Source organism: Mucor velutinosus, assembly GCF_035048745.1.
Source record: "Mucor velutinosus strain NIH1002 chromosome Unknown tig00000041, whole genome shotgun sequence".
Lineage (NCBI taxonomy): Eukaryota > Fungi > Mucoromycota > Mucoromycetes > Mucorales > Mucoraceae > Mucor > Mucor velutinosus.
In genome coordinates this window covers 2113516-2136110 of record NW_027041905.1, presented here as the reverse complement: position 1 = coordinate 2136110, position 22595 = coordinate 2113516, and the positions used below count along the sequence as shown (strand labels likewise).

Below are 22595 nucleotides of genomic sequence, written 5' to 3'. Positions count from 1 at the left end.
CGTATTAGCATCTGACAAATTTAAGTTTAGTATCATGGCCGAGTGGTCTAAGGCGTCTGACTTAAGATCAGATCCGTGTAAACGGGCGTGGGTTCAAACCCCACTGATACTAATTTTTTAATGTTTTCATTTGAAAACGTGAGACGTTTTCACGCTTTTTTTGCGTTTTCTCAACTTTAGGTGCATCAAAAGTTCCTCAAATTTGAGGATAGGTCGGTAGCAGAGTTTTGTTTATGATGTGGAAAGCTCTTCTGGTGACATGGTAAATCAGGAAGTTAATAGATATTCGGTACCGAAATATGAGCAGCCAGTTATTTTGCATTGATTCTTTGTATGGTGAATATATCAAATGGAAAACCTTCAGCATGATAAACTTCTTATTCAAAAGATTACATGCTTAATTCTGATAACAGATTTCTGTCAGATACCAAGGTGAAGAACTAAAGAAGTGCATATGAAGCCGTCGACGGTGAATATCGTAAAGTGAAATGCTTCCAATTGTGATAAGGATGAAAACGCATTAGCGAATCTCTCCTAATTTCTGATTTATGTCCTGCTGGTCGATGCAGTATACAATAGAAAATGTTGCACAGATTTCTATTACGGAATTCCACTATAGAAGGGCAAAAAATGACGCTCTTGTGTGATCTTTTCTGTTATCAACGTGTAAAAAAACTGTCTTGGAGTCGTATCAAGTCTGAAAGCCGATGTAGTAGTATGCAACAACGATACTCGTTTTGTTGTGCATTACAAACGCTACTTTATTGACAAAGTGAATCATGTTGTGAGATATGACGATGAATACATACAATAAATTAAGATTTTTGTTGTTCATTCCAGACAGTAGCACAAGGAGTAATTGAGTTGATTGTTTTAGACCCATCATCTGCTTCAATGTAGCAAAATCAGGGGAAAAATAATCAATTGGAAATGTTACAAAAAGTAATACAAAATGAATTTCACAACAAACGATTCACAGAATATGTCATGTCGCATATGAAATGAATTCGAGAACCATATAAATACCCTGAGAGCAGATGGCGTTTTAGCTATATCCTTTATCAAACAAGCTCTATTTCTAATTGCTTTACGCTTAAGGGGTTGTTGTTGTTGCACATCAAAAGGAACGCCCACTATTATATATAAATACCATTGAATTTTGTGTTTACTCTTCTTCCCTCTCCTTCAAATCACATCATGCTCCCAGTACCATCATCATCAGAAAATCACAATAAGAATAACAGCAAGATACTCAACAAAACGTTGGCAAGATATGTGTCGACAAATCCAGGCATCAACGTGTCCAGTTCTTCTTCCTCATCTGTGCCGGATGAGAGCTTTTTCACCCCTAAACCATCACCAGCACCTACGCCATCTGTGAGCAGAAATTCACTTAGGAACAATATTCGTCCTGTGCCATCTACATCTTGTAGAAGCGCCTTCTCTGTGCAGACATTTCATACAGCTATTGGTGCTGATAACTCAGATGATGAAGAGGAAGATAAACAGCAGAGATTGGAAACAATCGTAGAGAATGAAAAGATGTCCTCCAACAAGCCAACAGACGGTAAACCTGATACTTCAAAAACCAATGAATTAGAAAGTATCCATCAATACAGAGCAATTGCACCACCTATTACGGCAGGTAGCAGCAGTAATCTTATGGTTCATCCCATGTCGCTTGTTCACAGTACCAGTGGCAGTATACCCAACAATTTCTACTATTACGGCTCATTAGACAGTGGCATGTTATCAAGGTCTCCTGCAGGATCGTATTTTCATGATTATTTCAGCGAAGATTACGAGGTTGTATTGGACGATGGCACTAGACAAAAACGATCGGTCTCACTATCTACCCTGCCAGTGATAACACCTCTGGAGTTTGGCAAACAAAAGTACAGAGGCAATTATAATCATTTTTACTTTGATGGTGGAGGAGATGAAGTTGAAACAAACGAAAACCATCAACGGCAGGCTAGCAGGAGCCAAGCACACGAGTAAGTAGTTGTATAAAACGGTGCTACGATGCAGCTATACTGATGGGAAGTAATAGGTTTTATCATCATTTGTTGGAAGAAGAAGAGAGACGAACTCTCTTGTTTCCAACTTCATCATCGGATCCCAACATGATTATTCAAGACCTTCAGCCAGTGGAAACCAGCGAAGATGAAGACGAGTTCCAACAACACAGAACGCATCGCATAATGAATAAAAGGAACCAGAAGCAAAAGAAATCGAACCAAAATTGCTTCATATCGAGTCTCAAATCCATGTATGAATGGTCTGCACGTCATATCTTTACCTTGTCCTACAAGCAAAAGATGGTGCTGAAATGTAGTTTAGCTTATTTGCTGGGATCTCTGTTCACATTTATGCCTATATTGAATAGCATGCTAGGCACTGCCAAAATCTCGAGCCATGTTATTGCAACAGTTACTGTCTTTTTCAATCCCTCAAAGACAGTCGGCGGTATGGTGGAGGCAGCAGGCTATGGCTTGCTCTATACAGTGTGTGCTCTTTTGCTTTCTTTAATGAGCATGCTCATAGCCATCTATTTGAGGTCCGAGGATTACTATGTTACCTCCTGCTGTGTAACTCTTGGATTTTGGCTCGCTGGTAGCACATTTGTGCTATCATTCATCAAAGCACATTACAACAAACCAGCTATCGGTACAGGTACGTTGATTAGAAGAGCATGTGTTTGGATAAATGCTCACCATGAGTCTTAGGCTGTGGATTAGGCTTTATGATCATATTCCCCGTGCTCGTGAAAGAAGGTTCCGTGATCCCGTCTGATTTCGACCCCACCTACATTGAAGAGATGTTTGCCATAGTGACTATAGGTACAGCCATATCTGCTTTTGTTTGCTGGTTTATATGGCCCATGACAGCAACCAAGAAATTAAAGTAAGTCTATCAGCAATTAGGAAGCAGCAGTGACACTAAGTTTCAGGCAGAATTGACATCAATGACACACTCATGGCTATCAAAATCTTGCTCAAGCTATTGACCAAGACATTCCTTCTTGATACAGACTTACCAGAGTTTACCGCGAACGAGAATTTACAAACTGCAATTAATTCACATCGCACAAGCTTTACATCCCTGCAAGCATCACTGGCCGATGCAAAAAAGGAATACTACAATTTAGACATTTGGAGACATGCAGCGGGCTACGACACCATTGTATCAAGCTTGCAGAGGCTAGCTCAGCATGTAGGTGGTTTACGTAGTAGCTGTGGCCTACAGTTTGAGGTGATGAGAACATCCACCAGCCAAGACAAGAAGAAGGCCCCAAAATATGGTGCTATTCCCAAACACAATGACACACTGGACTCGAACTATGGCAAAAAGAAAAAAGTATACCACGTCAAAGCAACAGATCAGCGAAAAAAGATGGAGTACGAGTTGAAGAAAGAGCAAACACTATCCACGCAATCCATGCTTGAACACAGCAATCGCAGCAGCGAGGATAACAATGCAGAAGACGATCCATATGGTAGATCGCTCAAAAAACAAACAGAAAGACAGCCTTTAAACGGTTACTATCATATCGAACAGGAAGAGGACGACAACCATTCAGCCAGGAAGCAAGAGCAAGACGAAGATGGCGCCTTGGTGCAGTTTATCAAGACAGTGCGGCCTCCCATGAAATCATTAGCATACACCTGCAAACAGACCATTGTACATTTGCAGAGCCGATTCACAAACCAGACAACGGACAGCACGCCATCGTTTGGTATGATGAGGCAGAATTTGGCCATGGCCATGTCACTTTTTGAGGAATCTCAACAGCTTGCCTTAACCCGCATGTACCGTCGAAAGATGAAGCGTATGAAGTTAAAGAATGCAACCATTAACCCTGAAGAATTGCAGTCGCATTTGATGAACCAGTTTCCCGCAGAGGATGTATTTTTGGTGTATTTCTTTGTGTTTTGTTTGTTGGAGTTCGCCAAGGAGTTGATGGTGTTAGTGGAGTGCGTACAGTCCGTGTTTGAATACGATGAGGAACAAAACAAGAAGGGTGGATTCTGGCAGACGATGAAACGTTATTTGATCAGTCCATGTAAGTTGACTACCAGTGTATCAATGACGCAGATACTGATGACATTACTTGCTAGTTTGGTTCTTATGCTGCTGCTTCTATTCAAGACAACGACACGCAGACTGCCATGAACAACAAACACAGACACAAGACTCAGCAAGTGACAAAAAGAAATACACTCCTGTCATCACTAAAAAGAGTTCTATTGAATCGTTCAAGCCAAACAACAACAATACCTTTGGCTCGCTTCACACACCCAAACCCACATCCAAGCTTAGGCAGTTCTTTTTAAACTTGTGGGCCTTTTTTTCCTGGTTTAGGCAGCATACTGTGCGTTACGCATCTAAATCAACACTGATCGCACTCGCAATTGCTTCCATGGCATTCATTCCGGCAACGAGAGAATTTTTCATCACTTGGAAGATGGATTGGACGCTCATTACGGTAGGGTTGGGATTGTCTCAGATATTCAGTCGGAGGCTAAACAAAGTCTGTCAATAGGTAATGGCTGTGATGTCTCCCACTGTGGGAGGCACAAACCAAGTCGCTGTGTTGCGAGTACTAGCAACCATTCTCGGTTCCGTCATTGCAGTGTTGTTTTACTTGTTCTTGCCTCATCAGGGTCCCATTCTACTATTGATGTCATGGGCATTCTCTATTCCTTGTTTCTGGATGATCTTGAACCACAAACATGGGAGATTCGGTATGTTCTCATTACTGTCTTACAATTTGATTGTACCTTTCATATACAATCACAGAAACGAGGATGAAGTCATTGATGTGATTGAGTTGGCTTTCATGCGATGTGCAACTGTTTCTGCAGGTGTGATTATTGGTAAGTGGATTAATGCGTGTTGCTTGTTGTCCTACTATAACGGCTGCGTGTTCTACTGCAGGCCTTGTGGTTACAGCGTATATTTGGCCATTTGAAGCAAGAAAAGAAATGCGAAAGGGTCTTTCTGATCTACTGATTCGGCTTTCATGGTACTACAAGCAGTTGGTGTCAGAATATTCAGAGGACAACGCATTATCAATCGCTCAAACAAAAGATGAAGCCAGCACAAACTATTCATCTCTCGTCAAAAAGGCCATTTCTGATGGTAGGTCTTTAAGTGACAACACCAACAGCAATAGTAGATTGGTTACTTCTCGCGAAGAGCTTGAAGCACTAGCAAGACGCAACGAAGCTAGATCAATCCAGTTCCAGCATGTGGAACTCTCACTGCAAGTAAGCCTAGTAGAACTCCAAGGACTTTTAGCTTATGCACCCAACGAGCCGCGTCTAAAGGGCCCCTTCCCTGTCAAAACCTATGAGGCCATGCTCACATCCTGCCAAAACATTCTTGACAAGTTCCTCTCGATACGTATCGTCATTCTTAAGGATGTGTGGGCAACGCAAGTAAGACGAGACCTCATGCTACCAGCAAGTCAAGAGCTGATGGAAATGGCAGGAAGCGTATTGCTCTACTTTTACTTGCTTGCATCTGCATTACAGCTGAAAACACCATTGCCTCCGTACTTACCACCAGCAGAAAAAGCAAGAGAAATGCTCATGCTCAAGTTACAACAATTACCCAAAATCACAGCAGATTTAAAAAAGAACAACTCACCAAACAGCAACGAATCGGTTAAAGATGAATGCTACATGGTATACTATGCCTATGTAATCATGATGGAGAGTATTATTATCGAGTTGGACAAGGTAAAACTATTCTTTGTAAGGACAAATTTTGTTCAAAGAACTGACAATCTCTCTTTAGTTGGGTCAAAAGATGAAGGAGTTGTTTGGCTCGTTAGTACCTGACGATCAATGGGCTAGATGCTTTGGTTTGATCGACTTGGAAGACCCACAGAAAAGATGATTTTTTTTGAATAAACTTGATCTTGTACCTGAAGTATTTAGTATGGCTACTCGTAGCACTATGTCTTGGTTGGCTCGATGCATTATTTATGGTTGCGAAATGCCTGTTTGTTTTGATAAGAACGAACGAACATACGTGGCGGCGGCTTGCTCTACTAGTCATCTTTGTCTTTCCCATTACAATAACGTAAGTGTCATCGTTAATCTTACTTACTTGGGCTTCTCAGCTGGCACTGTCATGCAAGAGCCTCTCATATCTGGGGATCCGACTTTTTTGCGATGCTCCGCGTCTGTATTAATGGAAACAGTTCATGTATGGACATATAACGTACTTACATTGCCTCCTACTACTCAAATAAATGCAAAATACAGCGAAATTTGGACTCACTTGAGTCATGATTCCTCGTGCTAGGAGACATTTTAGACTGCCAGAACAACACTAAACAGTTACTCTCGTCTAGCGGCTACTTACTGATGCCTTTGCTCCAATTTTCTAGGATAAAAAAAACATGACCTAAAACCACGAGGGGCACCTTATGAAAATCATCGAAAATCAAATAATCGCGTTTTTGACACCAAAAACGAAGACTTTTATTATGGCAGATATTAGATCAAAATGTTTCTGTCGACTCAAAGCAGTTTCTGATACTTTGTTTATGAGATCTTTGTAAGAAGAATCTCGACATTTTCGGCAAAAACCTCATTTCATATATTCAAAAATTGCTCAATTAATTTATTCAAGATACCTCCTTTTGTTAGCATCATTGGATGCGCCTTAAAAAGTACTCCTAAACAGTATTAGAAAGTATGGGTAAACTATCACAGCTTACATAGTCCGAATCTGCGAAATAGGTCGAATCGTGTCCAAAAAGTTTAGAAATCAACAAATCAGGACATTATAATGACAAGCGAAAATTAAAATAATTTTGGTCTGCAACACTCAATAAGGCCCTTCTAATTATGAAGGCAGTTCGTACTTGCGAAGCAAATACAAAGGGAACTAAGAATTCAAACGTAATGCAGTTTTAATGTTGGGCATTTGTATATTCGGTCATGCCAGCCAGGCTTGACTCGCCACCAGAATATTTGAATGATGCGAGCCGTTTATATAGCTGATCTATACTTACAGCCGCGAAATGACAAAAACAGGTATAGATCATTGTAATATAGGCAACAAATACCCAAAATTTGGCTGATATCAATTAATTTAGGTTACATCAATCGTCTTTAAAATCATTTGCAGTGTAGCCAGTGATTTGAGTCAATATGACAACCACACAACAGGGATGATTTGCATCAGCTCTTGAGCTTGTGCAAAGATAAGCTTGAAAACGCCTGGAATTTATTTCGCAAGCTTGATTAAAGTGCCTGAACTATCAACAGATCCACCAAAGATGCTAGCCAAGCAATATTTCCTCTAGTAGGTTTCATCACTTGATTGCATTTGAGGGATGCAGATCGGATTTACCCATGATGTGAGTTCAAAGCAATAGATGTCGTACTTTGATATGATGTTGATGAACTGAGCACAAATGGTGTGTCGCTGTAACTGACTTTGATGTTTTGTGAATCATCAACGGTTGGGATACATCAGCCGTGTCAAATGTGGGGATTTTCGCCCCGCAATCTTAACCTTTTCCTCCCAAGAGTTGCAGATCTAAGCATATAAGATGTGCTACAGTGTTAAACGGTACATCCAACATAATGCTTGTATATGATGACGACCCTGTGATGAGTAGCTTCCAATGAACAACCTTTACCAGGTCAGAGACATCTGTCGATGGGTGTTTGTAGGACTCCACTACAGTGCACTGAAAGAACAAAAATTTATTCTTTTTTTTTTTTTTTTTTTTTTTTTTTTTTTTTTTCTTTTCTTTCAATTAGACAAACATTTGAACCAACGAAGAAGGAAAAAAAAGGGCCATTTTCACCCATTTGCTCTCTCGCTCACACGCACATAACATCGCAAGCAACACATACGTTCGTTTTTTTTTATATATATAGACCCATTACTACGCAACAAACAAGATAATCAATGGTAAGGAAAATCCACAATGACAAAAAGGGAAAATCTTAAGTCTTATTTTTTTTTTTTTTTTTTGGGCGAATTATAGTTATGAGTTCATCGATACCTGGGTCACCACATCCTTACTTTGACGAAAAAGCTGGAGAAAGAGAAGCACGGATAAAGAGTTTATTTGAATCACTCGACTGCAAGGGCAGAGGCTATTTGGATGCTGAAGCCATTCTCGGAGGCTTTCTCAAATTAACACACCTACCAGCACACACGCGTTACGTTACTGATCTACTAGCAAAATGCGATACAGCGCACGACGGCATTATAGATTATCAAGAATTTAGAACCTATGTATTGGATAAAGAAAAGGATCTTTGGCAGTTGTTTTCTGAAATCAACAAATCAGGGGACTTTAGAATACATGCAAAGGATCTTGAGTGTGCTTTGAAAGAGGCTGGTATTCATGTCACGGATGAGGATATTGTGAATTTCATGCAAGTCATTGATACAGGTAAGATAATAAAGCGAGTTAGGCGTCAAGAAAGAAAGGAGGGTATGCTGACAAGAATGGCTATTAGAGGGAAATGGCTATATCGATTTTCAAGATTGGCGTGATTTCTTATTAGTAAAGTATATACCACACTACATCATAGATGAAGAGGAGTCAGAGCCCATCTTCTAACCCAGCTATCTCCATCCTTAGTTATTGCCACGTGAAACTACGATTCTCGAAATCTATCAATACTACCAATCATCAACACAACTCACACACGATGCCGAAGTTGTCATTCCACATACTGACGAAACAGCCAACAATGCTTACAAATACCTAGCAGCAGGTGGTATGGCAGGTGCTGTGTCCAGAACATGTACAGCTCCATTCGATAGACTCAAAATATACCTCATTACTCAAACATCATACTCCAATTCGCAACAACAAGCCATGAAATCAACCACCACCACCACAGCAGCAGCAGCAACCAAAAAACCCACACAGTCGGCCATCATTTCTGGCATGAAGAATATTTATCGCCAAGGAGGATTCAGAGCATTCTTTGTTGGCAATGGTCTCAATGTCATCAAGATTGTCCCTGAGTCCGCCATCAAATTCTACGTTTTCGAGACAGCCAAATCCGTATTAGCAGAATTAACACAATCAGAGGATAAGAACGGTATACCTGTGGGTGCAAGATTTGTTGCTGGTGGTGTTGCTGGTCTATGCGCACAATTTTGTATTTATCCTGTCGAGACGCTCAAGACACGTATCATGTCGTCCATGATTATTGAAGCCAACAATGGAGAACAACAAAAGAAAAAGAGCAGCGATGCATTCAAGGCGAGACAAAAGCATTTGATATTCAATACAGCAAAAGCCATGTATAAATCAGGTGGACTCAAGGGATTTTGGCCTGGTTTGACAGTGAGCTTGATGGGCGTGTTTCCTTATCAAGCATTGGATATGGGTATTTACGAGACGCTCAAGGTCACCTATCTTCAGTACATGAACAATCAAAAGGATGAGCATGGAAAAGGCAAACCTCCCAATGTACTGATCTTATGGGCTTGCGGTATGGTGAGTGGCTCTATTGGCGCAAGTAGTGTCTACCCATTGAATATGATTAGAACCAGGTAATCTGAGCTTGCTGTTCAGGATATAACTTCCAAGCTAATCCTCCTTGATGTAGATTACAAGCTCAAGGAACACCAGCACATCCATATCGTTACACGTCTGCCTGGGATGCAGCTAAAAAGACATTCCACGCTGACGGCGCGAGAGGATTTTACAAGGGACTGGGCCCTACTTTATTCAAAGTCGTACCTTCTGTTAGCATTAGCTATGCCGTGTATGAGTTTAGTAAAAGAACACTGGGTATCTCTTGAGAGTAGCAGATACACACACACACACACACACATAGATGTAAATAAACCATTCTTTATCATGACAATACATGCATTCTTGGACAAACAAATTGTATTATTTATTTGGGGGTAGGTAGTAATAAAAAGTAAAGTAGTGAATGATATATAGTAGTATTTATACTATGTACAGGAATATCGGGATATTTAAGAGTTGAAGTTCTTTTGGGCCTCACCCTTCTTTTCTTGCAGCTTGTTACCGGCTTCACCAGAGTTGTTACCAGTGAGGGAGTTTACAGCACCCTTGGCAGCACCAGAAACTTGGTCAGCAGCACCTTGAACGTAACCTTGGGCAGTGGCAAGAGCACCTTGAGCTTGACCAGAGGCGTTTTGAGCCTTACCTTCGGATTGAAGTGATTCGTTTCCGACAGCACCACCAACAGTGTCCTTGACGTTACCAACAGCACGATCCTTCTTTGAGTCAGTCTTTGAGAAATCCATTTTGAGTTACTGAGTTATTATTGATGAGAATAATTTGATACTTTTCTCGACTTGATGGCAAATAGCGGCCACTATTTATATTTGAAATTTTGGGTAAAATGGCAATGCTATAATCCTTGCATCATATTCTGCTTATTGTGCTACAACAACACTGCTCGTTCAAATAAGGCAAGGCGCCATAAAATGCACCTGAAATTGGTTGCGTCAAGATGATCCTTGGTTTTCATGTTGCGCATGAAAGAATGATTTATTTCACATTTATCGTGTAGCACCTTCAGGTGTTAGCAAATTACCGTAACCATAGCCTTTGGGGCCAAATGATTTAGAGTAGCATCCTCTACAGTAGAGGTCGAAATCACGATCCACCATGTTGGTCGAATCTAGTCTTTTACCGCATTGACAGCATTTCAAACACATCTTATGATACTTGTTACCAGCCCCCAACACAAGTTCTGCTGCATAAACGGCTTTACCACAGCCTGTGCAAGTGTCTGGTTGCGATCCAAAGTTGAATTTACGAGGTACGTAGGTTGTTTGATGCTTGATGTAGGAAGTTGCTGGGACTTCATTTGAAGCTGGTTTGGACGAGATTGGAACAGGTGGGCGATTGAGTGCATTGCTCGTTGTTGGTCTAGAAGGCAATGATGGCGGTGTGGATGAAGCTGCTAGTGGAGATGGTGTTTCATGAGAAACGTTAGAGGGTGTTCTAGGCGGTAAAGCAGGGCTTTCACGTGAAGGTAAAGAGGGTGTTATGGATGCAGATCTCGTAATGGCAGCATCATCATAGTTTTCCTTTAGAACTTCACTAGGCATCTTGTTCTCTGTACTCAAAAATGCAGCACCACCAGCTATACATTGTTTTAGTATCTCTTCCATAAAAGAGGCAATACACTTTACCAAATCCATATCCTTTAGGTCCCCATTTGCGACTATAACAAGTCTTGCAATAAGCCTATGCCGTGTTTTTGTGTTGGTGGCTCCCCATTATATCGCACTTCTCTTCATCATGCCTACCTCATTATCCTTTTCGGTTAATGTGGTTGAGTCCAGTCTTTTGTTGCATTCCTACATGGCAGATGAGTGAGTGAAGTTCATGTAGAGTAGCCCCTATGATATAGCTTACTTTGCATGTCAAGCAATAGTTGTGCCATTGCCCTCCTGGGCCAAGAACCTAGAGGTCAGCTTGTTGAGTTTGCGTGTGTGTGCTATTTATCGAGCTTTTCTGTCGTTTTTTACCTGTTCTGCCATATAGACAGCTAATCAGCTAATGTTAATTGAATCTTCACATGCATTGGCATAAAAAACAACTTACATTTCTCACAACGAGGACATTTAGGTGCTCCTCCAAATCTTGGTGGCATTTTCGCTTAAAGTGGTGATTAATAGAAAAAGGGTAATCCCCAAGCGAACAAAATAGAACCAGAATGGGTGACGGAGAATAGAGTAGCAGGAGATGATTCATTTGTCTTGGTTCTCATTTTTACTTGGAGCACCTCTGTTCGTGATGAAATCACTACTAGCAAGTCGACAGCATTTAGAGGCGTTTGCAATGTACTGGCTATTTTGGCATTGAACGGGAGAATGCGCTCAAAACTAGTGTGTTTAGTTATTTCACAATTTGATAGGCGTGATTTAATGAACCAAACAACGCTTTAATTGGACTTTTTACAGTAATTCCATGGAGATGTAGTAAAAATGCATGTATAAATGGCATTTTATTCAGGATCCGAGTTTATTTCACTGTATTGATTAGAGCAATTTTTGTCACAGTGCTCTTAGAAACTTACAGAGTGAATCTGCCTTGATTTGAGAGAGAAAATCACATTCGAGCGAGTAGATAAAGAGGATCTCAAGTGCAAATTTGCAAGACCTTGTATGAAATCAATCATAGGTTTTCTCTCATAGCTTCATTGGTCCCCTGAGATCACTCTTGGACAGAGACAATTGACCGATTCAGGTTACTGAAACAGTGCAACTTGATTCATATGCATGTTGCGAATTTGAGCGCTACATTTCTTATTCCTGTGAATCACGAAATTTTTTGGTTGTTACACTATACCATGACAGACGCATAAAGAGAGCTTAGCTACTGCGCCGGACGTATATGCTGTGGTGGTCAAGGTACCTCTATGAATGAAGATAACGTAATGCGACGTAATCCGACATCTTTCCTTCCAAGGCTTTCTATTCACCCCATCAAATACATCTCAGTGAATACGTGTTTGAAGAAGAACATGTTTGCTTTAACGACTGATGGGGTGAAAAGTATCATTTACTTTATTTTGGGGGGTGGGGCAGCAAATGAATGGATTACTAAGCATTCACATCTTACCATGAGTGAGGGTGAACATGGATTGACAGTCATTGCTACAGTCTCAGGCACAGAGGAATGAAACCAAGTATAAATAGGATTGCAAACAGTAATTCAGTTTGCTATTACATTATATCAAATACTCTTTATATCTTTTTACAAATGGACAAGATCACTCTTTATTATTTCACTGTTGGCGATAGCCGTAAGTTCTTTCGAAACCAAATATAAGTAATATGGCGTAATAACATGGCGTTATCTGCATTCAGTTACACGTGCTCGTGGAGAGAATGTCAAGCTCTTACTTGAAGATGCTGGATTAGAGCACGACTATATTCGTGTCAAGCATGAAGAATGGCCCGCATTAAAGCAAAAGCTTCAAGCCAAAGGTATCCATTCTGCTACCCTCCCCTTCATCGAAACCAATGGCCAAACGTTCGTCAAGGCACCTGCCATCATGCGCTACATTTCTACAAAGCTGGGTGGCAAGTATCATGGCTCTACTCCTGAGGAAAACCAAATTTTAGACGTTGTTGCTGAACTCAATGATGTGTGGTTTGAACACTTGAAAAACTCTTTCTTTGGATCTGATGTAAGTTGTCCATATATGTTGTGATGCGTCAAATGGCATGTACTGATTTGATGCATGTCAATAGGAAATGAAGGCTAAATATGCCAACGAGACCCTTCCTGCACAAATCAGCTTGTTTGAAAAGTATTATTCTGATCGTGAGGGTCCTTATCTCTTGGGTGAAAAGGTAATGATGGGTTTTTTTTTACGCTGTGTATACCAGGCTATTAACTTGGATTTCGAATAGCTTACCTTTGCTGATATCTTGATCTACCACATGATTGATGATGGTGGTGCTCGCAGCAAGTTGGAGGGCGCTGCACCTAACCTTCTCAAGTTTGTCGAGGCCTTTGAAGAGCGTCCCAACCTTAAAAAGTACTTTGCTACTCTTAAATAAATGCCATTTATTGTAGAAATAACTTAATGCAGTTGTACGAGCTACGCATTTTAGCGTGTAAGGATTGGGTGTAAATGTAATGCCAGACGCCTGAACCCCATCGATACCTGACAATTCCTTGTCTGGCAAGATGTCTGCTCTTGCAAATATCTGAACAAATACATAGAATATCTCCAGTTCAGCCTAGATATCAAGTAGATTGAAGCAATCTGGTATAATATACATTGAATTCACATTAACAAGTAGATGCCAGGACAAATACGTCTGTTTTTCAGATGATTAGATGTATATAAAGACTCTACCAGACAAAAGCTTACCTCCCCCAACCAAATGCAAAGTGATCTCTGTCATCCAATCTTCCATTTGTTGCAGCCATCCTTGCTTTGTTGTTGTTCAAGAATCTTTCAGGCAGAAATGCTTTGGGGTCAGTGTAGTAGTCTGGATTCATGTGCATACTTCCAGTGCTGAATACGATAGTACATCCTTTAGGAAACAGATAGCCATCTACCGCCTCTGTCGTTCTTTGCCAACATGCGGGGTCAATGAAAATATCCACCTACTTACTGTCTTCATTAACACTATGATGCACACTTATAGGAGTCATCGATCTAAATCGCATGCATTCTCTTTTCCTCTCTGAGGAAGCCTTAATGAGCCAAGAAAACCTTCCGTATTGATTAGAAAAACAAACGAAATGCAAGGCAAAAAAGGAAAAGTTTCTTATTAAGTAAACTTTCAGAAGAATCGTATCACACCATGGTTTTTAACTCAAGTCGTTCTACATTGTTTTCAAGACAGAAATCATCATACAACGTCTTCTTTGCTGTGTGGGCTACCAAATATTTGCTCTTTTTCTTGCAGGCTCTCAAATATAAGGATATTACAGCTCGTCTCTAGCTAGAACACCTTAATTAATGGTTTTTTTTTTTTTTTTTTTTTTTTTTTTTTTTTTTTTTTTTTTTTTTTTACTGATAGCCTTCTATTTTCTCGTTGTGAAACTGGATCCTAGATAGGATCACAATGCAAGATGTTGAAAACGGACCTTAAACAGTACAATAGTATATTCAGGAACCATCTTCTACTGAAAGACGTCAAATTGTTACATCGCGGCTTTACAGTGCCAGATATATTGAATCAATCTGCGTATAGTCTGATTATATGTGATTTCAACTATGAAGACTACCCTCGGAGACAAGTATATCCAAGTGTACTGATCATGCTCTCTTGTGCTGGTCTTGATCCAAACAAAACAAATGATACATCCTTAATTATCAAATCTATGGCTTCAAAATGGTCTTTATCAATTAACCTCTCGTCTAAACATAGTAAGAGACTAGTTTAAACTTGTACATCAAAGCACTTGCTACCATGCCGATTTCCGTAGTAAGCAATTACTGTTTTTTTTTATCACCACAAGCATTTGAAACCAAATGTTTAATAGGGCAACATCCGTCACATTAAGCCAAAACTGTAACACAAAAGCAATCAAAGCTCTAGGTCTTTCTTCTTTCCTTCTTCTTCTCTTTCTATCATCCTTTATTCCACAAGATACATCAAATGGAAAATGTCGAGTTAAGAGAATATCAAGACCGCTGCATCAAGGACACCTTGGCCAATATCAAAAAGGGCAACTATCAGCAACTCATCTCTTTGCCAACAGGTAAATCGGACAAAGTACAATATACATCAGTCCATTGATGAAAAAGATATAGGCAGTGGCAAGACGGTAACCCCAGTGCTCAAAATTCATGCATGGAGCATACACTAACCGGCATATTAGGTCGTCATGTCCAACTTGATTCCATTGATCCCTTCACCAGCAGCAAAGGCAACCAAAGTCCTGGTGATTGCTCATCGTATCGAATTGATCAGTCAGGCAAAGGCCCAAATCTCCAAGTTTAATCCAAATCTGGTACGGATAAATTGGATGTGTCATGATATACTTGACACTGATTACAGCTGTAGACTGTTGAAGTTGAGCAAGGCAGCAATCACTGTGACCCTGCTGCTACTGACATTGTTGTTGCCTCTGTTCAGAGCTTAAACAGCAAGGATAAGAAAGACAAGGCTAAACTTCGAATGGAAAAGTTTGATCCCAAGGAATTCAAGGCGTTAATTGTTGATGAAGCACACCATGCAGTAGCAAAGACTTACATGCGTGTGTTCGAGTACTTTGGCGTGCTGGAACGTGCCTCCAAAGTGTTGCTCTGGGGCTGTACTGCAACTCCAAATAGAGCCGATAAGAAGGCCTTGGACCCTGTATTTGGTCCAATCTCCTTCCATTTGGGTTTATTGGAAATGATTGACATTGGCCATCTTAGCGACTTGAGAATCACCACGGTGGACACTGATGGGTTTTTGGACGATGACACATTGCACAGAGTTGTAATCACCAGTTGGAGACAATTTGCACATCAAAGAAAGAGAAAGTCTACCCTTGTCTTTGCTCGCAACATTGAAAAGACGCAAGATTTATGCGAAGATTTCATCGCTGAAGGAGTCAATGCAAGATTTATCACAAGCAAGACCGATTCAAAGACCAGAGCCTCGATTCTCGAAGATTTCAAGAGCGGCAAGATCCCTGTGTTGGTTAATTGCGGTAAGTGTGGCCTCAGATGAATCCTCCAAGAACTGATATGTAACACTTGTTTTGGCAGCTATTTTAACTGAAGGCACTGATCTCCCTCGCGTGGATTGTATTTTGCTTGCCAGAAAAACTAACTCAGAGCCATTGTTTCAGCAAATGTTGGGCAGAGGATCTCGTCTTCATGGGGAAAAGCAGGATTGTTTGGTTGTTGATTTCAAAAACAACTTTGAGCGTCTATTTGATGGCATGATGGACTCTCAAGATGATTTGGATGAAGCTGTCAATAGCAAGAAGAAGATGGTCAAGAAGACCAGTGCAAAGAATGCCAACAAGACAAGCCCTGAAGATGATAAATATGGTATGCAGCTCTATTTGCATGAATTATTATCGTGCTTGGATATACTGATATGTGTGTTTTAATAGAAGATAGTCTTATTACTATTAGACATTACAAGAGCTTACAAGAAATGATTGAAAAGAGAAGATTGCAGAAAGAAGCCAAGTTGTTGTTGGCTAAATCGCTTATTGCTCAGAGTAGAAAGAGCAAGAATGCTGCTGCTGCTGCTGCTGCTACTACTACTGCCAATCTGGTTTTACAGCCTTCCTTGAGTGACAAGATTCACAAGTACGTATTTAATGTGTAGTACTAGTATACAGTACTGACTGTATCATTGTAGGCATTTGGATGATATGACCATGACCATCAGAAGCTTCACAGTACCTTCTGCTTGAGTGAATACCCTCCCTCTTTTACCCCTTGTTTGCCACCTCCTCCTTGTTGATCATGTTGCATTAATTTGTGTCAACACTGCTTTTCATATTGTCGAATAAAACGAGTGGCTTTTTAAAGTTATCATGTTAGTGTAACTTTCACATCAATGGAGTGAGGAGTGTTTGATTGATACACTTGCATTGAGATGAAGGTGGCTTCATTCTAGATACATGCTCGATTTGATAGTGAGTCATTCAAGCAGGATCCACAGAGAATCTGATATCAATACAGCCCATTGTACGCTCCCCTACACGACACGCATCTTTGATCAAAAGCAGGTGAATATTTAAATTTTAAGATTCACACAATGAGATGTACCAATAAGCTCGCTTTGTTGTTTATGATTCAACTTCTCGTCACAGCCCATAGAACTAGAGATAACATGAATTGTTTGGAATCTGGGGTAGCCAATCCATTTGGTATAAATAGCCAAGCTCAGTTCTCTCTCTCCCCTCAAATCCCCACATTTTCTTTTTCTTCTTTCTTGCACAGAATGTTTAGATCCATTGCTACTCGAGTTGTAAGTGTTTCTATCTCCATCATCATGCATACATTGATCTAACATCTCTTATTGAAGGTGCACAACACTCGCTCTCCTGTCATCAACAATGCCAGATTCTTGGCCTCTCAAAGCAGTTCCGCTACATCTGCCATTTCCTTCAAGAAGCATATTCGTCAACGTCGTTTTGCTCCTGTCCCTATTGTGCCTCAACCTACTGTCGAAGATGCAGTAACCAACATTCTCTACAACACACCTGCTCCCAGTCTCCAGCCAGAGACTCGTCATGTTCTGAACTGTTTGGTTCAAAACGAACCTGGTGTCCTCAGTCGTGTGTCTGGTATCTTGGCTGCTCGTGGATTCAACATTGAGTCGCTTGTTGTAGCCAATACTGAGGTGGAGGATCTCAGTCGTATGACCATTGTCTTTAACGGTAGAAATGTGCAAATTGAACAAGCTAGACGTCAATTGGAAGATTTGGTAAGGGAACAACAGAGACAGAGAGAGGCAGGAAGATGGGCCATTGACACAATCACATCATAGGTTCCTGTTTGGGCTGTATTAGATTACTCAAAGACAAAGCTGGTTGAGCGCGAACTTTTGCTGATCAAGGTTTCAATTCTTGGCCCTGAGCATTTACATGAGCAATTGCCTACCGCCAAATTGGATGATGATGTTGAATACGAGGACGAGCTCCTCAATCGTTACAAGAATGTAAGTCAACCAAGAAGGCATTCGACAGCATCGATGCCAACTAAACCTATCTGTTGCTAGCAATCTGCCACTGGCTCTTCTGATACCCTTCGTGAAACATTCTCTCATTTGCGTGCCTTGACAGAACTTACTCGTCTCTTTGACGGTAAGGTCGTTGATGTGTCCTCAGATTCTGTCATTATCGAATTGTGTGCCAAGTCGAGTAGATTATCTTCATTCATGAAGCTTTGCAAACCTTTTGGTATCCTCGAAGCTTCAAGAACTGGTAAGTTGCTTATTTCAAAAGTGATTTGGAAATGTGATTGCTAATTTGATATACATCACAGGTATTATGGCTATGCCTAGATCTCCCGTTCACGATCATTATGAACCTCAAACTGAACATTCATACGAGGATTCTGATGTTGTTGATGCCTCTTTGCTTCCTCCTGGATAAATAACTCACACTTTTCACTTTACATATATTCTAAGCACTATTTATACATAAACATCTTTTTACTTTAGTATTTGTCAATCATGTTGACTCATGAACCATATTATTGGTTGTGCGATGGTATATGCCACTCTAGCTGATTCGTGTGTAACTGTAGCACAAAGCATCTTATATATCAACACATTTCCGCTCGCAGTGAAAGATGACATTTTTTGTCACTAGCGCCAAAATGACAGCTGCTGGAGTGTATTTTGAGCTCTGAAATAATAGTCTTACGTAAAGTAGACCCTACAATAGTCGTCAGGTAGCCAGGTTTTTATTCAAAGCATCATTACGGGCGTTTATAGCCCACAAGATAACCCAAGATGTTTGATAGACTGACAATGCCAATCAGCTTGTTCTCTCCGTCCACAATGATTAGCCTATACACCCTCTGCTTTCTGATGGTTCTGAAAATGGAGTGCAATGTGTCATTCAGTGTACATGTATGCACTCCAGGATAGTCCTTGGGCCTCGCTTCCATTGCCTCTCCAACAGGGATATCCAGTTCCTTGTATCGCCCTGATCTAGCAATACTCTACACATACCTGCTGTTACTACCACAATTCAGCGCTGAAGCCTTGGCAACCTTACCATCACATCGATCGTCTCGTACACATTGAGCACCACGCCATTTGCGTCCACAATGGGCACGGCACTTATATTTTGCTCCACAAACATATTGATCACTTGAATCACCGGTGTTGACATGGATGCTGTTGCTATATTCTCGTAGGTTCCAATTTTCAGTTCTGATAACGGTTGTCTTAATGCTCTAGTGTGCTTAAACTAAGTGTAACAGTCAGTAATGCACAATCACCACCACCATCCTAGGCACACTCACATTGGAAGCAATAAACTTCAGAATACGGTACTGTGTAATCACGCTAACAATCATCTCTGTGCCAGTTTCCGGTTCCTTATCCAACAGTGGGACTCGATGTACCCTGCTTTCTGCCAACTTTCGACACGCGTCATACAATGTAGCCATGGGGTCCATCGACACTAATTGAGGTGCTGGTGCTCCAACTAATTTCTCTACGTTGCGTAAATGTGCCAACTCGAAGCTCTCAATTTCACGAGAAGCGTCTTCGACAGAAGAGTGGGTATAGTAGTATTGTATCAAATTGATAAAGTCGGCCACGGTTAGCATGCCTGCAAATCGTTGTGTTTCGCTGGACCACAGAGGAGCAGAGACAATGCCTGTTGTTGGTAGTGTTGTTGTGTGAGCATGAGCAGTTGTATATCGATGGCTGTATGTACCATCAAGACAAGCTTACCGTTCTGTACAAGTGCGTTCAATGCTTTCTTGACCAAGAGTCGAGTATCAAAGACAATCAGCCGATAGCTCACAGGTAAGACGTCATATGCTGTATGCTCTTTCAAAAAGGAGCACATGAGTGTTTGTATTTCGCAAGCTTGTTCTGGTAATGGTGGTGTTGAGCCAACAGACTCTCTATCAAACTGGTCGTTGGATGGTACACTGGACGATGTAGTAAAAGACATGTTGCCTATAATAAGTTGTGTATGTGTGTATAATTATTAAAAGGTAAAAGAAAAGAAACTCTCGAAATAGGAAACTTAAATGTTTAATAATTGTGATAATTTAAACATTTACCCGTGATTTTTTCAAGACATTTCACTCATCTGATGCACTTAACTGAGAGATCTAGGAAGGAGCAGCTTGCAATTACCAAAGCGAATCAGTTGAATAAGTGGTATGGATTTATCCTTCTGGCAGTTATGGACATTCTATATATATCCTTGCATTCAAATGACATTTGCGTCAGACGAGTCAACCGTCGTAGTCAAAGGTGTTGGAGGAGGCTGCAGGGTAACTCGAATATACAGTTTCAGTCGAATGAAGCAGACAAAACTGCAGAGTCCCTTCAAGGCCATCAAAGTTACCAATCCAGTGGCAAACTGTTGCTTTCATGACTTGATGCTTCATATGGCTGTTAGTTGTACTACGAGCTGTCAGTTACTCCACTGCTTTCTAGTGCGGATTCTTTCACCAATTTCTGTGTATGTAAGCTGCAACAACTTGTTTTCAAAAGATTTAGGTCTAATGATCCATTATTAGCAGCGACAAACCAAGCAAGTAATATTTAAATACACGTCAATTTCAACCGATGGGTTGCCTTGATGATTGAAACCAAGAATACATTGCTTGGGGGGGGGGGGGGTAAAAATTTGCTCACTGTTATTTGATCAGGGTAAATCAAAATAGCGCAAGCATTTATAGGGGTTTTTTTTTTTAAAAATACATCACGGTTGAGCATAAGAAAATAATCACACTTGAATATATAATGCAGCTGCATCAGGACATGCCGACGGATCTTGACCATGAAATGTAGTAGCTGTATTTACAAAGCACTGAGAGAAATGAGTTGCTCCCTGAGATGATGACTAATAAATACATCCTTGGCAAGTTGAACTCCTGAAAAAAAGCAAACATCTACAGCAACATGTCTTTGAAGTAGTGATTTCGTCAGGTGAGATATTGTGATGGTTTATTAAGATTTGTTGATTTTGAGTGCATGCTTCTAGTAAAACTTTTTTAACTACTGCGAGTGTGTTTATGTTTCGGATGGCTCTGTACCTTCGCTTCGCTTTGGGGAGAGCCAACTTGCGCAGCGGCAGCTTACGCTACCAGTTGCTCTTGCTTATCTTAACAAAATACTGCTACTTCATTCTAGCCCCCCCCCCCACTTATACGTGAGAACCCTTCATATTATCTGTGAATCTAACTCTTCTTATGTGATGTTACACATCCATATACAGGTTGCTACTTCATGCAGGGGCAAGCAGCATACTGTTACTGCCCTCTTTGTAGCCAAGAATGCGCCTAATACAGCAAACTTTGAGTGCATTTGAGCTGCGTTTTCTCGCGTTCAAAGCCGCTTTAGATTGTCAAAATAATACCAAATAATTGCTCTCAAAGGTTACTTAAATCGACCCTTCTTATGACTAATGCGTTTGCATTTGTGGAATTTGAGGCTTTACAGACTAAAATTCACGGAAAAAAAAGAATAAAAAAACAGTAAAGTCAACTTGATAAAGGTATATTTTATTATCAAACTGACAGGTGTAAAGTAAACTGAAGTCTCTCTACTGGCCAGGTAGATGATCCTTCTTATATACTATAACAATGGATAAAAGTTCTATTAATTAGATTGACAAATAAGTCAACTCAGATCAACTAATGTCTAATCATGCTAAAAGACAACTCCAGCAAGCTAATCATGATTTAGCTCTGTCTGGATGAATAATTAGACTCTCATCCGAAGTACCCTGATCTATCCTTTCCATAAGGATAATTAATATCGATCTAGTAGCATGTGTCCGATAGGTACAGTCTTCTTAGTCTATATTAATAGTACATATCTGAGTGTATATCGCTAAGCATACATCTTTAGCATGTATCTGGATATATGGCATGTCTATAGCATATCGTATGCATGTCTATAGCATGTCTCATATATAGTACAAGTCTGTAGTACATAAAGTATCTGTAGCTAGTATCACGGATATAAGCATGTGTCTTATAGCGTGGATCATGAAGTGCACATCTGAAGCAACAAGCTCATATTGCATTAATCTTGGTGCCTATCCAGATATGGTAAACATCCGTAGTCAATGTCGGAATACAAGTATAAGTCTATAGTGCCATCCATGTCCGTGGTGCCATCTATAGCCTATATCTTATATAGTATGAATCTTATAGTACTAGCGTATCTGAAGTCCATATCTTCTCATGATCATAGTATAAATCGATATCGTACATCTAATCCAGTGTACATACAGTTTATATCTAAATCTGGTAACTGGATGAACTGTCGGAATGCAGATCATAGTGGATGTATTCCACATTTGCCCCCACCAGTTTCAACGCATGTTGACTAATTCAAAGAATTATGTAAACGATCAATGACCTGTATTTCGCATTCGCTGACAAAGATATAACGCAATGTGATAGTCTAAAGGTGCT

At 40.4% G+C, this 22595-nt stretch overlaps 8 protein-coding genes and 1 non-coding gene across 9 annotated transcripts; 6 read left to right on the top strand and 3 right to left on the bottom strand.

Moving 5' to 3' along the window:
* Positions 1–28: 28 nt before the first annotated feature.
* Positions 29–112, top strand: ATC70_000886. Its single transcript has one exon. It is a non-coding gene; the product is annotated as a tRNA-Leu (tRNA).
* A 1085-nt stretch (positions 113–1197) lies between these two features.
* ATC70_000885 (uncharacterized protein) lies at positions 1198–5907 on the top strand (the record flags this gene model as incomplete). The annotated part of the gene is made up of 8 exons (XM_064820292.1): positions 1198–1997; positions 2054–2676; positions 2730–2907; positions 2958–4066; positions 4122–4489; positions 4547–4880; positions 4942–5747; positions 5806–5907. 8 exons carry the CDS (start codon positions 1198–1200, stop codon positions 5905–5907), a joined length of 4320 nt encoding a protein of 1439 aa, XP_064684212.1.
* Positions 5908–8022: 2115 nt separating this feature from the next.
* On the top strand, positions 8023–9804 carry ATC70_000884 (uncharacterized protein; the record flags this gene model as incomplete). The annotated part of the gene is made up of 4 exons (XM_064820291.1): positions 8023–8434; positions 8502–8548; positions 8627–9552; positions 9609–9804. 4 exons carry the CDS (start codon positions 8023–8025, stop codon positions 9802–9804), a joined length of 1581 nt encoding a protein of 526 aa, XP_064684211.1.
* Positions 9805–9987: 183 nt separating this feature from the next.
* Positions 9988–10281, bottom strand: ATC70_000883 (uncharacterized protein; the record flags this gene model as incomplete). Its single annotated transcript, XM_064820290.1, has 1 exon — positions 9988–10281. One exon carries the CDS (start codon positions 10279–10281, stop codon positions 9988–9990), a length of 294 nt encoding a protein of 97 aa, XP_064684210.1.
* A 258-nt stretch (positions 10282–10539) lies between these two features.
* Positions 10540–11642, bottom strand: ATC70_000882 (uncharacterized protein; the record flags this gene model as incomplete). Its single annotated transcript, XM_064820289.1, has 6 exons — positions 10540–11129; positions 11179–11233; positions 11296–11346; positions 11405–11452; positions 11518–11537; positions 11594–11642. 6 exons carry the CDS (start codon positions 11640–11642, stop codon positions 10540–10542), a joined length of 813 nt encoding a protein of 270 aa, XP_064684209.1.
* A 1112-nt stretch (positions 11643–12754) lies between these two features.
* On the top strand, positions 12755–13560 carry ATC70_000881 (uncharacterized protein; the record flags this gene model as incomplete). Its single annotated transcript, XM_064820288.1, has 4 exons — positions 12755–12797; positions 12862–13184; positions 13249–13350; positions 13411–13560. 4 exons carry the CDS (start codon positions 12755–12757, stop codon positions 13558–13560), a joined length of 618 nt encoding a protein of 205 aa, XP_064684208.1.
* A 1557-nt stretch (positions 13561–15117) lies between these two features.
* Positions 15118–16879, top strand: ATC70_000880 (uncharacterized protein; the record flags this gene model as incomplete). The annotated part of the gene is made up of 7 exons (XM_064820287.1): positions 15118–15220; positions 15273–15286; positions 15341–15472; positions 15526–16159; positions 16218–16505; positions 16571–16772; positions 16825–16879. 7 exons carry the CDS (start codon positions 15118–15120, stop codon positions 16877–16879), a joined length of 1428 nt encoding a protein of 475 aa, XP_064684207.1.
* A 533-nt stretch (positions 16880–17412) lies between these two features.
* ATC70_000879 (uncharacterized protein) lies at positions 17413–18568 on the top strand (the record flags this gene model as incomplete). The annotated part of the gene is made up of 5 exons (XM_064820286.1): positions 17413–17439; positions 17497–17898; positions 17962–18132; positions 18193–18397; positions 18459–18568. The coding sequence occupies 5 exons, from the start codon at positions 17413–17415 to the stop codon at positions 18566–18568; spliced, it is 915 nt and encodes a 304-aa protein (XP_064684206.1).
* A 328-nt stretch (positions 18569–18896) lies between these two features.
* On the bottom strand, positions 18897–20110 carry ATC70_000878 (uncharacterized protein; the record flags this gene model as incomplete). The annotated part of the gene is made up of 4 exons (XM_064820285.1): positions 18897–19142; positions 19199–19393; positions 19449–19807; positions 19885–20110. The coding sequence occupies 4 exons, from the start codon at positions 20108–20110 to the stop codon at positions 18897–18899; spliced, it is 1026 nt and encodes a 341-aa protein (XP_064684205.1).
* Positions 20111–22595: the final 2485 nt, after the last annotated feature.